The sequence below is a fragment of the Oreochromis aureus genome, linkage group 23 (genome assembly GCF_013358895.1).
Source record: "Oreochromis aureus strain Israel breed Guangdong linkage group 23, ZZ_aureus, whole genome shotgun sequence".
NCBI lineage: Eukaryota > Metazoa > Chordata > Actinopteri > Cichliformes > Cichlidae > Oreochromis > Oreochromis aureus.
In genome coordinates this window covers 41515921-41530569 of record NC_052963.1, presented here as the reverse complement: position 1 = coordinate 41530569, position 14649 = coordinate 41515921, and the positions used below count along the sequence as shown (strand labels likewise).

At 39.4% G+C, this 14649-nt stretch overlaps 1 protein-coding gene across 3 annotated transcripts; it reads right to left on the bottom strand.

Moving 5' to 3' along the window:
• Positions 1 to 202: 202 nt before the first annotated feature.
• Positions 203 to 14596, bottom strand: armh1 (armadillo like helical domain containing 1). Of its 3 annotated transcripts, XM_039606262.1 has the most exons (17): positions 14427 to 14596; positions 14126 to 14172; positions 13702 to 13846; positions 13528 to 13604; positions 13213 to 13303; positions 12901 to 13075; positions 4525 to 4752; positions 3962 to 4030; positions 3701 to 3867; positions 3365 to 3582; positions 3197 to 3281; positions 2918 to 3034; positions 2621 to 2693; positions 1609 to 1738; positions 863 to 940; positions 707 to 788; positions 204 to 615 (listed from the first exon to the last, which is right to left on the bottom strand). In XM_039606262.1, exons 6-17 carry the CDS (start codon positions 12963 to 12965, stop codon positions 587 to 589), a joined length of 1341 nt encoding a protein of 446 aa, XP_039462196.1. In that variant the 5' UTR covers positions 12966 to 13075; positions 13213 to 13303; positions 13528 to 13604; positions 13702 to 13846; positions 14126 to 14172; positions 14427 to 14596; the 3' UTR covers positions 204 to 586. The 3 variants fall into 3 exon arrangements, with proteins under 3 accessions (XP_039462198.1, XP_039462197.1, XP_039462196.1); XM_039606264.1 differs by lacking the exons at positions 3962 to 4030; positions 4525 to 4752; positions 14427 to 14596 and having other exon boundaries at positions 203 to 615; positions 14126 to 14284; XM_039606263.1 differs by lacking the exons at positions 12901 to 13075; positions 13213 to 13303; positions 13528 to 13604; ... (1 more) ...; positions 14126 to 14172; positions 14427 to 14596 and having other exon boundaries at positions 203 to 615; positions 3966 to 4030; positions 4525 to 4662.
• Positions 14597 to 14649: the final 53 nt, after the last annotated feature.

Below are 14649 nucleotides of genomic sequence, written 5' to 3'. Positions count from 1 at the left end.
GGGAAGTACGGTCCTCAAAAGTGGCACAAAATGGTTTATCTGTGTTGGTTTATCGCTGAAGACCCCAAAGGGGGCATTAAACATTCCCAGTCCCCAATAGGAAGGTAAAAATACTGTATGAAGAAATATTGCTTAATGAAATGAAAATCTCAAGTGATTTTTTTTATTTCTGTGGATTTGGAGGTGTAAAATTCAGTTGCCAGCCTGCTTCTAAACCAAACAGAAACCGGTGTCCCCAAAGGGTGGGAGTTAAAAAATGCGACCTCAAATTTGACTCAAGCGAGTATACACACGTGTGTGTGTGTGTGTGTGTGTATGTGCACACACCTCAAACACATATAAATTCCATATTTATTTATTTATTTGTATTTATTTGAGAAGAAGCCCCAAACCTATTACAGAGCTTCCATTGTCAAAGCCATTTCTCGCTATATTAATATAAATGACTGAACTTCCCATTTTTCTAGTGATAGATAGAATATTTTTTCTTAATACAAAAACAAATGGTAGAACAGGTTATAGGCATTAATACAAAAATTTCTAAAAACCTTATTTATATCCGTTTACGAAACTATTTTTCCTCTGGTCAGCTGTCAGACTTGTTACCATTTAAAACTGAAAAAAGAAAAAGAATACAATTAGTTTCACATAGTACAGGAAATATAGGAAAATAATCAGCTGTCAAATAAAACAGTAAAATCATTACCTTGTGACATGTTAATCTGATTTGTTAGCAGCATTTCTGCTTCTGTTTCATTCATGTTCATGTATACAGTGTCAGCTTTGTTCTGTAGAAAGATTGTGATTATATTTGTTGGTACTGACTTGGAGCAATGCACCTTTAACTTAGGTTATCGCTTACTTTGAACTCTGCAAACAGAGCGCTGCCCATCACTCTCTGCACTTGGTCCTCAACAACAGGGAAGGAGACGACAAAATACTACACAGAGATGAAAGCAGACATCAGAAGCTGATATTCATATGTCTGAGTTAATGTTCCTTTCTGCAGATGCAAAACCGAAACGGAGATGAACCAAACACATTTTTAGAAACAGCCCAACTTCAAGAAAAGCAGCCTTTGTTTCCACTTAATTACAAGGCTGGCACTTTCTGGTTCTAATTTAATGCAAAAGAAAAAAAAGGGCTTTACTGGAACACAATAATTGTAAATTACTGCTTACACATTTTTTTAAAAGAGGGTGGAAGCAGTGGGGACCAAGAAGCAGTCATAAGAAATCAGAAGATTCTATCAGAACAGTAACAGAAACTCAAACCATCTAAAAACAGTTGAAAATTGGGCAAGACATAATGACTTTAACTGTCCTGCTTCGTAGACATGCATTAGTAGATTGCTGACAGGACCACATTAAAGCAGCCGATTCAAGCATGAGGTAATGAAGCTGACAAAGAAGCAGTCGGGTTACAACTGTGAATATGTCTTATTCTGCTGACAAGAAAAAGAACAAAAAAAGGTGAAGTCTTAAAATAGAAGGCTGAAGTGCTTCATAGTATTTTTTTTTTTTTTTATTTGTACCAAATTGTTGTGAGAAAACCATCATAGGCGTCATCAGCCTGCTTTTTTGAGAAGACACACACACACTGAAGTACCTCTAATGTTAGACTGGCTTGTATTTGGGCATCAGGATGTTCTCTGTTGCCCATAGTGTGCAGAAGATGCTGGATCACTCCAAGAGAGAGAAGCTCACGAGAAAGCTCTTGATCTTCCTCAGCCAGCAACCTTTAACAAATATTGAACATCATTAAAATGCAGAAAGGACATCGGGCATAAAACTGCCAAATCAAACATGGGGAGCTACCGGCTATTGTGAACCCTCGTGACATGGGAGCAGCTAAAGATAGCTACTGTATTACAATATATAAGGCTATCACACTGCCATGAATAAAATGTTATGTCATGGTTTTATCAAACCATGGCCTAAAAAGTCAGTTAAGCTTCATGCATCTCAATCTATTTAGTGGAAAGTATAAACCACTGTGAATCTAAATCACCCTTTTTGCTGCCAAAGAAAGTGGTAACAGGTGCACCGGAGGGGCAACAACAAGACACCTGTCAAAAAGGAAATAGTTTTGCAGGTGGTGACTATAAACCATTGTTCTCTTCTTATCCCTCCTGACAGATTTTTCTCTAGTTTTGCTTTTTGCTTATGACTTTGTCACTGCAGCTGGGGTTTAGGAGGTAGAGCAGGTTGTCTACTAATTCAAAGGTTAATGGTTTGAGCACCTGGCTACTACTTGGGCAAGATACCGAACCTTGGGTTGTTCCCCGTGCATCTATCGTGAACAACTCATGATTTTTGTTTATTCTGTCCTCATTGAGTTTCTGTGGGTGTGTAATGCAAATGTTAGAGAAGATGATCAGGTATGTATGTATGTATGTAAATGACTGTGTGATTTGTTTCTAACGGTTTGGTCATAACATCCACATGAGGCTCCATGAGCACGGCATGATAGCAGTGGTCTTTGGCAACCACCTGCAAAGCCATCATGGTTTTGAACAATTCACATTATGTTCTTATTGCTAACTGGACAGACAGATATCCCTGAAGTTTAACTGACTTTGTGTTATACTGCGATTGAGAATGTTATTTGGACTCCATACCGTATTGTTTTAGCTGCAGCAGCTTGCTGTACAAATACAGGGAAAGATCCAGTCATCTCAGTCATCTTGAATTCTGACAAGATTGTACAAGATTGTCAATAAAACATTTCATGAAAATGACTGTGGCAAGTTAGGGCTCATTCACAAAATTTTAACACATTAACTGATGGGTTGTGTAACTGTATCAGAAACTGTAGAAAAGCACCAATTAAAATATGAAAAGGTAGCCATAATGGGTCAAAAGAAAGAGGTGTATATTAAAGGCTTTCACAGCACACAACCAAACTCTAATGTCACCTTTGCTGATTTGATGCTGGTGTACTTTTTCTTTAATAGGCCTCAGTAGAGCCACCAAACCAGTAAGTAGAACTGCCTTCACATCATAATGCTTCAGGTCTAAGATGAGTTTAATGGCTGTCAAAGACATAAAGAGACAAAAACAAAAAAGCTGATTAATAATAACAGGATCACAATTTTTCATCCACAGTCACAATGGCTAGGGGAATGATTTGTTATTTCACAGGATACAATGAAATGTCAGGATTAAATTTAAAAAAAAATAGCGTGTCAACTTACCTTCATCCTGAACTTCCAGGTGTGGGGATCTGAGTGTGTTAAGCAGAGGCTCTACAATGCTGTAATGGGCTGTTTTCATTTTTCGCTGCAAGAGAAAAAATGTTTAAAACTAAAAATCAGTTCTGCAACACACAGACTGACTGCAGTAATATGCAGCTTTGTGCATACTCTGTAGGTGGCTGGCTTCACCTGCACAATGCATAAGGTGTGCAGAATAAGCTGCAGGGATTTAGGTGAGCTACAAGTCATGCAGGTAATCAGATATTTGTAGACTTGGTCCTGATATCTGGGATTTCCGTGGGACAGGGACTCCAAAAGGACCGACGCTGCCTCTTTGGTTTCATCTCTGTTTGATGTGGCCAGGCACTCGCCTATGACTTTAACACCTGGAAACAAAGCAAAAGCAGCATTACTGATAAAAGAAACTATATTGTAGGCTGTTTTAAAATCTGATCTAAAATCTAAAATAAATTTACATATGCCACAGACAAATGTGAAATTTACCGTGACTTTCACAGATGATCTCCTTGTACTTGCGACCTGCTTTTGAGACAGTGAGTAGAAGTTTGATGGCTCCGGCCTTGTCATCGTCTTTGCTCTGAGAGTGGCTCAAAATGTTCAGCAGAGTGACAACTCCTCCATCCTCCAGGAAGTTTATCAGATACTGATCACTGATCAAATAAGAGAGATGGTTTATTGAAAGAAAACATCTGTTGGCTTAAAGATATTTTTGCAGATTACAGTGCCGCATTTTGGGTCACTCACTGACAAGAAGCAGATAGGAAAATCCCAAGTGCTTTCAGCTGAAGTCCCAAGAAGGTGCCTAACATGTATCTGAAGTATTAGTAAAGGATTGTCCAGTTGATTTCCCTGTCATCCAAGAGCAGGAAAACCTTTTGTACTTATATCCTTCATCCCATCCACAGAAGTCCAAGGTCATAACTTATACTTTATCAAACCCTCACATGTGCAGGCACATTTTGAAAACTCTATTCTGATATTTTATGCTATAATAAATTCAGCACCATTTGGCTGTGTGTGTATAACAATAATATGTTTTATGATTTAAATGTGTTGTTTTCACATGTTATGCAGCCCCCTCAAATTCAAGATAGTCCCAAACCTGTGCAGGTTTAACCAGCAGAAAACTTATATTAAGCCTCATTTAAGTCTCCAAGACAAACCCTGCAGGACTTATGCAAGGAAACACGAATCCCACTACTATTTGGAGATATTTACACCCCACCCAGGACACCTTTTTTGAGCTGTACAAGATATACATGTCCAAAACTAACAGTTATCCTAGACCACGGCCGAATAAAGGATACGTGAGCTTCATCCATGTGGTAAGTCGAGCTAGGAAGAGACTGGCGACCTGCGCAAACTCCAGCTCCAGCTCATAAAACGTCTTCCCCGTGTTTTGAGTCACAAAGGTGCTCAACATGCGACCGCGGACCCTCATGTCACCGCGGTCCCATTCCCGAAGAAAGCTGAGGACTTTGCCGATGTTAGCTTGTTGCTCTTGTGTTGACATCGTTTTGTTGCCTTGCTTGTCGCTGGTAAACCGAAATTAAGCAACAGTGAAGAAGCAGAGCCAGAAATCTGAATAATTATCCAGAGATACAGAATAACATCTTAAATTCAGAGGCTTGATTTTAGTAGCTTTCTTCCTCTATCCCTGGTTTACTGCTGCTAACTCGCGGTTGCTTAGTAACGGCCACACACTCTGGCACCCGGAAACTTGGTGGGAGGAAAGTAAGAAGAACTGACACTACTGCCGCTAAAGACAACTACGAGTGGAGTTGACAACTTTAACAGGGTGAAGGAGTTTTTCGCGGAGAAAAAGGTACCTTTGGAAAAGCTGGTATCACTGACTACCGACGGGCTCCTGCTATGATCGGCAGGCATACAGGATTCATCGCTCACTGTAAAGGTGACACAGAGTTCCCAAACTTTATGCATTACCACTGCATCATTCACCAGCAGACGTTATGTGCAAAGGTGATCGGCTTTGGGCATGACTCCGTGAGTGGACACTCGACCTTGCATTTTTAAGGGACAACTGGGAAACTGAACCATTTGAACTGTGAGCTACAAAGCAAAGGTAGGACTGTTGCTGACATGATAAGTGCTTTAAATGCATTAAAAGCCCAGATGAACATGATCTCTTTGCATAAAAAAAAAAAAAAGATGCTGCACTTACATCATGCAGTACCAGAGTTCCCACTAACAGACAGCGAAAGCAATACCAGATTTTCTCAGTGGCAACATGGCAGTGTCATTGCAAAGTTGGATTTAATTATTGAAAAACAAATTTGGTCGTTAAATGTAACATATGATAATTAAACAAAATGCTGCGGATTTGGTGACAAGTCCGGTAAAATCTTATGATATGTTAAAAAAATTGTTAGTGGCAAGTGAAAATGTTGTCGAAATGATCATTTGAAAATGCAAATACTTGCAGAGAATTATAGAAAAAACGTGTTGCATATTCATATTTATCTGTTTCCTACCTTACCTACCTTGTTTAAACATTGTTTATAATTATTGTGAGACATCATTAACATAATCAGTGTCTTTACATAGATGAATATCATTAATTATTAATGATAACATATAGTTAAAGGTTAATTGACCAAATTTGTTATTTCAGAAGTGTGTATCAAACTTGTAGCCCTTCGCATTAATCAGTACCCAAGAAGTAGCTCTCAGTTTCAAAAAGGTTGCTTGTTCACATTAAAACTTTTCACATTGTATTTGTTTTTCCTTTTGCTTTAAATCTAGACTCTACCAGCCAAGACATTTGATGGAGTACTGAGGAACCTGGGTTTTGCCCAAGCAGAAGACAAGGCTTGTTATGTACTGGCATCACTGGCTGTGACTGAGAAAGAGAAGAAACATGTTGAGGAAGCAACAGTTGGGCAAACAAAGAATGCGTTGTGTTAAATGGTGCCTTGAAATTAATTCTGTTAGGTGCTAACAATCGTCTCCTGTCCAAGTACTGACCAGGCCCGACCCTGCTTACCTTTCCGAGACGAGAGCTGATGTGTTAATGGTGTTAATGGCATAAGCGAGAGAACTTAAAAAAACCCAGTCATGGTGTAACGACACATACACGCTTACATTTTTGTCTTCTATATGTAACTAAAAGTCTCCAAACGACAACAATGTTTGACTTACAAATCGTCTTAACACACTGTGTCCTCTCTATCACTTTAACACTGTGCTGTAATAAACTAACATGTGTTATTAATCAGATCATCTTCTTATTAAATGTAGCTAATGTCCGATAAACTGAAATCTGGGACTTAGATAGCAGTAATATTTCATACATTACTTAAACTCACTAATTTAATTAAGGGATTTGTTTTAAATTATAACGTAAAAAAAAAAAAAAACTACACAATGCAAGAAGGTTGTGCATGTAAATGTGCTGGCTGCTGTTTGCATGTTGTGTTCTCTGAGGGTGCTCCGGCTCCCTCTCACAGTCCAACAACTCGCTTTTTTAGGTTAATTGTCTATTCTTTTGGGAATTACAATCATCTATTGGGAATGTGATTCTGAGCGGTGAACTGTCAAGTGTGTACCCTGAGTTTTACATTATGGCAGCTGGGATAGTCTTCAACCCCCTCTCCAGCAACCCTTAAGTGCTTAAGAGGAAGGAAGAAGGAAAGGGAGGAAGGCAGAAGGAAAGGGAGGAAGGATAACTACACTTTAATAATCACAGCTGAGATCATAAAGGTTTGTGCTTTCTAGACATTCCCTGTAATGGAAAGAGCAGAGGGGTATGGTACTTCATCACGGCACTGTGGAACTATCAAACAAAAGACCCCAGTGCTGATAAGGCAACATGCTGTCCATTACCACCAGTTATGAGGACATAAGGTAGGTGGAAAACTCATCTGATCCAGCCTCAGTCGCCCTAAATGAGAGTAAATGTGTTACTTTTCTTCAAGTCCTGTCATATTATTTTGTATGTACAAAAGTTTTAGAACAGAAATATCTTTATGCATGCTTAATCAACCAGGTAAGGGAATCCCAAAATGTTGATTCTGTTCAGCTGGACGTAATGTTTTCAGTGGGAGAAACGTTTCATCACTCTTCCAAGTGACTTCTTCAGTCTCAGCTGACTGCATGTTACCCCAACCTTATAAACAGTACATTTGCACAATGACTCAAACTAGCACCACTGAATGAACAATGGGTTGGTAGGTCAGTTCCTTGATCATTACAATGCAAATTTGAATGATCATTGATCAATGACCATTGATCAAAGGACATGGTTACCATTCACAGAGATTTGGGGAATGGCTGCAATCACCGGATTGTAAGATGATGAAAGCACAGAAATATTTAACTTAAAAAGATAAATCCAAATAGATTAAATCACTGTTCCCATTTTTTTTACCTTCCTGAATTATAGCTACATTTTCAGGAGGGTAAAATTAGTACTTCTGTAATGGAAGTGCCCGAGGTGACTGAGAACCCATGATTGCAAGGTGACTGAGAAATGTTCCAAACTAAGAAATCATGTTTGTTAAATATGTGTAATTTATATGTTTTTTTATTTATCCTTCTCCTTTTCTGTGGTTTTTCTTTCTATTTGTTTTTATCTATTTAATCTTCTGTAAGGCACTTTGGTCCATTGTGGTTGTTTTGTGATTTGGAGGCTGCCTTTAACAGCCGATTACGTGACAGCCAGGTGACAAAGACTGTTCCAAATGTGACCCACAAATGCATCCTCCTTTTACCTGGATTTGAACGATGATTCGGGTGTATCCCTCGTGGCCCACCCTATCCCAGGATTCATAGCAGTGGCAGTGGATAATTTTTTGATTTAAGCTTGTTCTGCAGCCACAAGAGATAGGCACCTTGCAGTCGACAAAATCCTCTGTATGCCAGAGTTTTCTAGAGTCAAATGTGAGGCCATCTGTCCGACAGCTAAAGCTTCTCCTAAATTAGGTCATGCAACAGGATCATGACCCCAAGCACAGCAGCAAATCTACAGCATGGAAGTCCAGACCTCAACCTGACTGAAATGCTGTGTATAAAGGAATGCTTGCAAATGTCAATGAATTGAAGTTATTGCTGCTGACTGAAGGTTCTGTAAAATTCCTCAATCATAGAATGATTATGATATTGAACTAAAACAAATGCCTGAATCCTAAATTGTGGATATCCTATTATTGTGATCTAAAATGTAACACTAAATGTGATTGAAACACTAAAACACTGGACTCCTGGGCTGAACGACCGTGAGAATCACCAACCCGAGGAAAACACACAATACACGAGTCCATGACAAAGACAATTCATTCTTGAATGAAGACATTGTTCAGACACATTTAAAATGCAGCCAATTGTGTTTATTATTAAACTATTGAGGAAATAGAGGGGGGTTAAGAAGAGGGTAAATTAAAGGGATAGAAAAGAGGAAAGAGATAGAGGACAGAAAACCCCAACAATCCCTCTGAGCAAGCACTAGGTGCGACAGTGGATAGGAAAAACTCCCTTTAAAGGAAGAAACCTATGACAGAACCAGGCTCTAGAGGGGCAGTCAACTGTCGGGACTGGTTGGGGGTGAGGGTGAGAGAGAGAGAGAGGGGAGGAGATGGGACAGTGTTTTGCACTTCAAGAGGGTAAATTAAAGGGATAGAAAAGAGGAAAGAGATAGAGGACAGAAAACCCCAACAATCCCTCTGAGCAAGCACTAGGTGCGACAGTGGATAGGAAAACTCCCTTTAAAGGAAGAAACCTATGACAGAACCAGGCTCTAGAGGGGCAGTCAACTGTCGGGACTGGTTGGGGGTGAGGTGAAAGAGAGAGAGAGGGAGGAGATGGGACAGGTGTTAGGGGTTAAAGGGAAATAGGGAGGGAGAGGTGTCAGGTGGGAAAGGGAGGGACAGGATTGGAGAGGTGAAAATTACGATGGAACAGAGGTGGAGGAAGACGAGGTGACATCAGCAGCAGAAAACGTAGAAAACGTAGAAAAAGCAGGAGTGTCCCTCCTCCAGAAGAAACAGGCGTTTTTCTTCTTTTCCAGGAGCTTTTCCACGAGCACTTTTTTTCTCTAGGATGAGGGTTCTTAACTCATCGATCGTTTGTGTATTTTCCTTCTCAAGTTTCCTGCATGTTTTCTCCACTTCTTCTAATTTGGCTTGTTTTTCTTCCAGCCTTTCTTTCAGTTCGTTACATTTTGCCTCCTGCATTAGCTTTGCCTTGTGCATCTCTGTATAACACTGTTCTAATTTGTTGTGCGTGTCTTCTAGCTGCTGACTTCTCTCGATTTGTTGAAGTGTACACTGCAGGTCTTTGTTTGTTTTCTCTAGTTGCTGCTTTAACATCTGCACCTCAGTGTTTTTGCACTTCAAGTTGTTGGAAAGTTCCTCAAGTTCTGTGTTTTTTCTCAGCATGTCATTGAGCTTACTCTGCATGTCTGAGCATTGTTTTTGCAGTGTTTTCTTTTCCCCTCCAGTTCAGTTGTTTTGTTGTTCATTTTGTTATAACGTTCTTGCAGTTTTTGGTTTTTCCTCTCAAAGTCCTGGAGAGTTTGTTTTCTTTTTTCTGCTTTATTTCCGTTGTTCTTTGTCTTGAAGCAGCTCTTGATATTTCTGCAGTGTTTCATCAAGCTTTACCTGCTGCGCTCCGTATTTTTCCTGCATGCCTTGGAGTTGGCACTGCATGTCTCTCTGCTTTATGTCCAGCTTTTCTTTCTCTTCAAGGATTTCTTTATTTTTTGCAGAGCTTCATCAAGCATTACTTGCAAACCTTTGTTGTGTTTCTTGATGTTCTGAAGCTCGCAATCCAGATCTTTCTTTCATGTCTTGCTGTTCTTTCTCTTGTTTGAAATCCTTATTTCTTTGCACTGTTTTATCGAGCTTTATTTTCAGCGCTGTGTATTTTTCCTCCACGTCTTCAAGCTTGCAGTCCATTTCTTTCTGTTTAATTTCTTGTTGCTTTTTTTCTTGAAGCAACTCTTTATTCTTGTTCAGTGTTTTATCATGCCTTGCCTGAAGCGCTTTGTACTTTTCCTCCATGCCTTGGAGTTTGCGCTGCTTTACGTCCATTTGCTCTTTTTCTTGGAGGAGTTCTTTATTTTTTTGCAGAGCTTCATCGAGCTTTATTTGCAAGCCTTTGTTGTGTTTCTCCATGTCCTGAAGCTTGCAATCCGTATCTTCCTGTTTCATGGTCTGTTGCCCTTTCTTTTGAAGAAACTCAACCCTTCCTTTCAGCACTTTGTGATTTATCTCTGTGCCTTGGAGTTTTATGACCAGTTGTTTCTTCTCTTGGAGGATTTCTTTATTTTTTTGCAAAGCTTTGTCAAGCTTTACTTGCAGCTCCTGAATCTTTTTGTCCTTGTCCTGCTCGTTTTTCTTCTGTTGGAGGACTTCTTCTGTTGGTTTTTCTTGAGCTTTATTAAGCTTTGCTTGGAGCTCAAAGATCCTTCCGCGCATGTCTAGGACTTCCATTTCTTTCTCCTTTTGAATATCTTCCTTTTCAACAAGCTGGCTGAACAATCTACCTACTTCAGCAGTCCTTCTCTCATATTCTTCTCTCAGGAACATAATCTCCGCTCGTTGTTCAAAAAAACTTTGCCAGACGTAATAGATGTACTCTGGCTGGGGCGGGTGTCGCGTATTGTGATTCTCCTTGAGATTTTCCTCATGCATTTCTTCCAAGCACATCTTCTGTACTTGAATATTGTCCTCTTGATCGCAAAGAGGAGCGCTGGGCTTTACTATTTCTCTTTTGTTGTGTTTTTTCGGAGACATGTTAGAATCTGTAAACAGTGACCAGTGACTCTGAAAACGATCCAAAAAAGGCTTCTCTGGCGAGCGTTTGAATGCTGCAAACGTAAATGCTGCGAATAACAGACTAAAAGTTGTTGTGTCTCACTCCTATTTAAGGGTTTTTAGGATCAAAGGATCAAAGGATCAAAGTGGTGGTAAGATTCTAAATGTGGGTGATGTCAGAACTCTGTAAGCCAATGAGGTTGTCACATGACATTTGTGGGAGGGCATTTTTTACCTGGACAAATTATCAATAAAGTTTCAATCTCTGTAACAATGATGACAGTATAATTATTATTGTTCAGCAGAACAACAAACAATTATATTGACAATTATATGTGTCCAGTATGTTGGCTGATTTTCTTTTACTTTTGCATTTGAAAATAAAAGTTGTCCTGATTTTAACACCATTACAAGAAGTGTTGTTAATTATTCATTTTGAATCATAATCAGGTTACCACAAATTGTTATTCTTAGTACTGCATACTTGCAGTGAAGAAGTTGTCCTAACAGTCATCTTAAGTAAACTGCACTCAATTTTTCTGGAGGCAATGAGTTTGCATAGTTTTTTTGAGTTCTGGGAACTACTTAGATTTTACAGTGCAGTAGTTTGAACATTTGTAATAACATTTCTGCAAACTGGAACAAACTTCTCCTTTTCTAGAACTGTTGCTAACACTTATGACATGAAAATGAATTGAGATGGAGTGATAAATGTTACTTTTCTTGTTTTGCTTATATCTAAAGTTTAAAAACAAAAATAGAAACTGTTACCTGGACTGCCTCAGCCCAGATGATGTAATATTAGCAGACAGAGGGTTTGATGTTGCAGAATCTTTGGAGCTGTACCATGCTGAACTGAAGAGCCCAGCTTTCACCAAAGGGAAGAACTAACTGGCCCCTAGATTGCCCAATCAAATCTCTTAATGCCATCAGCCCTCCCCTTCCTTCACTGTGCGCTCACCTTGTAGAAAAGAGTTGAGTGTGGAAGAAATGGCAAAAATGTGGAGCTGAAAAGCTAAGAGAGAAAAAGAAATTATAAATAAATCAACGTGTCAAATTAACTGACATGTTAGCTGTTGCAGCTCCTGCTGCATTTTATGTATCTATATTGTGTGTTTTTCATAATAAATAATAAAAAACATGATTTATCCTCACTGTATGAACATTCTTGGAGTCCTTGAAGTCTCGTCATGGTGAAGTTACTCATGTGATGCGATGTTGTTATAATGGTCCAGCTGGTGTGTAGCTATCATATTAGAGTTCTCTTTCTTCTTCTGATTTTATAACATTTTTGGTGATGGTGTCACATTTACAGTGGTTGCAACACTTGCACCTAAAGTGCCACCATAGTAACCACTGCATAAATGCAACACACTTGTTTTCTAACAGGAATCTGCAATCAGCCATTCCTTAAACTAAATCCTAACTTTGTCATTGAGCAAATTAAAAGAACAAAATCTAGTTTGAACATAAACTGAGTATTTGCACGGACATGCTCAAATTCAAAGTCATCTTTTTGTCAAAAAAACATATGGACAGGTCATACACAAGAATTTGTAATTGCAACGCTCCCACGGCCCTCGGTGTACACTAAACAACATAAACATAAAAAGATACAAATAAAATAAAAGTCTTATATACTATACATTACAATAAAATCTTATATAAACGACAGTATCCAACACAATCCAGGGTCAGAGGGCCCGGTGGCGCCAGTGTTCGGCAGCCTCGCCTCTGTCAGTGCGCCCCAGGGTGGCTGAGGCTACAATGTAGCTTGCCATCACCAGTGTGTGAATGTGTGTGTGAATGGATGGATGTAAAGCGCTTTGGGGTCCTTAGGGACTAGTAAAGCACTATACAAATACAGGCCATTTACCATTTACAATCCAACTGTTTGATGGGAGAAATCACCTGTTTTTCATAGAACAGCAGGTAAGCTGTTCTCTGCCGCTGCTCATCATTGACGAACTCGTCATTGTATGTTAGTCAGCAGTGTGTGACGTGGTGGGGTACACGGCCTGGAAACTGGCTCATCTCTCTCATTGACTTCAGGACAACGCGGCTCATCATCTAAGGTCACCTTTTTCTTTGAGGAACACATCACCAGTTAGTTCAACCAAAATGGATGACATAATGAGAATTTGAGTGTCAATCCTAACATTCAGACTCCACATGTTCCTATAACATCTGTTCACGTGTCACACTCGGCTCTGTAGAACGTACCGTGCAGAAAAACAGCAGCGAGTTGGGAGGGCAGGAAACCTCTGTCTGGACACCAACGTCCTTGACTTCACATTTTTCAGTGCTGATGGTACTGTTATAGAAAGACACAAACAGTGCAATCACAGTGATGAAATTACAGGAGAAGAAACACAAAGCAATCAATCAGCTTTAAATAGGAACACAGTAAAAGGACCAAAACATCCTCAGACTGGCTGACGGGGTTAACACTGGACAAAACACAAAAGATTCTCCTTCATGATCCAAGAAGGAAGGAGTACCAGCAGAACTTGTTCAGACAGTAAAATAATATCGTACCTCTCTTGGGGTTCAGAAGGTGGCACGACCGTGTCTTCTGCCTTGTCTTCACTTTTGGGAAAAACCTTTGACTTTTTCTGCCAGTTACAAATAAATCCAGTTAAAAACAAATGATGCACAAATTCCTGCACCGTTTGTTTGTTCAGAGCTTATTCTCTGCAGTGGTAAACTCACCTCACAAAAAAGCCATCTGCGCCACCAGGAAGCCTTCTTTGATTTGTTCGTCTGAGCCTCAGCTGGAGGTGAGACTGGTGCAGAAGAGGTGGCTGGAGTGTCAGGGGCCACATGTTCATCTGTGAGATCCTTTCGTACACTCACACTGGAAAGATAACAGAGAAGATCAGTCTGCTGTAATGCACTCAAACTGCCCTCAGTGCCTCAAGAAAGTCAGCTAAACCGACTGCATGAAGCTGTGGACTCCACAGAGGGAACAAATCTACAACTTACACAGTAAAAACTGATTCAGCTCAAATATTCAGACAAGTATTTACTTTCAAATGAGAAAACTGTGCATGCATGTTTATATGTGTATTTATAAATGTATACATAAACATAATTTTAAACATAGTAAAAATGTGACAGATAGCAAAGATCGTACTTTTTCAGTGGGTCCTCTCCAACACCCACAGTATCCTCCTTTATTATCTGTTTCAAATAAATCAAACAGCATGTGATTTAATAAGAACTGCTGCACAAAAACAGCATTTTTTTTAAATATTAAAAAAACATGACAAATCAGGCTGTGCCTTTCTTCTTCTTAGAGTCCAGCAAAACATGTTTGCACTTTTGTTGTTTGAGCAAATAATCCGTAGAACTTGTAAAGTTTTTACAAAACACTTCGCCTTCTCTCTGCAATCTCCAACTCCGGTTTGCAAAAGTCTGAAAGTGTGTGAACTTACAGTCCTCAAAATGTGACACCTACAGAATGTGTTTGAGTTAGCAGGTAACAAACATAAACATGGTTACCATAGTGATAATAATAAACTTTATAATGTGTTGCTAACATTTTGGTTGTTGTGATGATTCAAATTTGTTCAGTAAACCTCATCAACATGAACATGTGTTGACATTGGCATATATTTGGATCTCATGCACTTCATATGTTACAGCGAATCGCTGTAA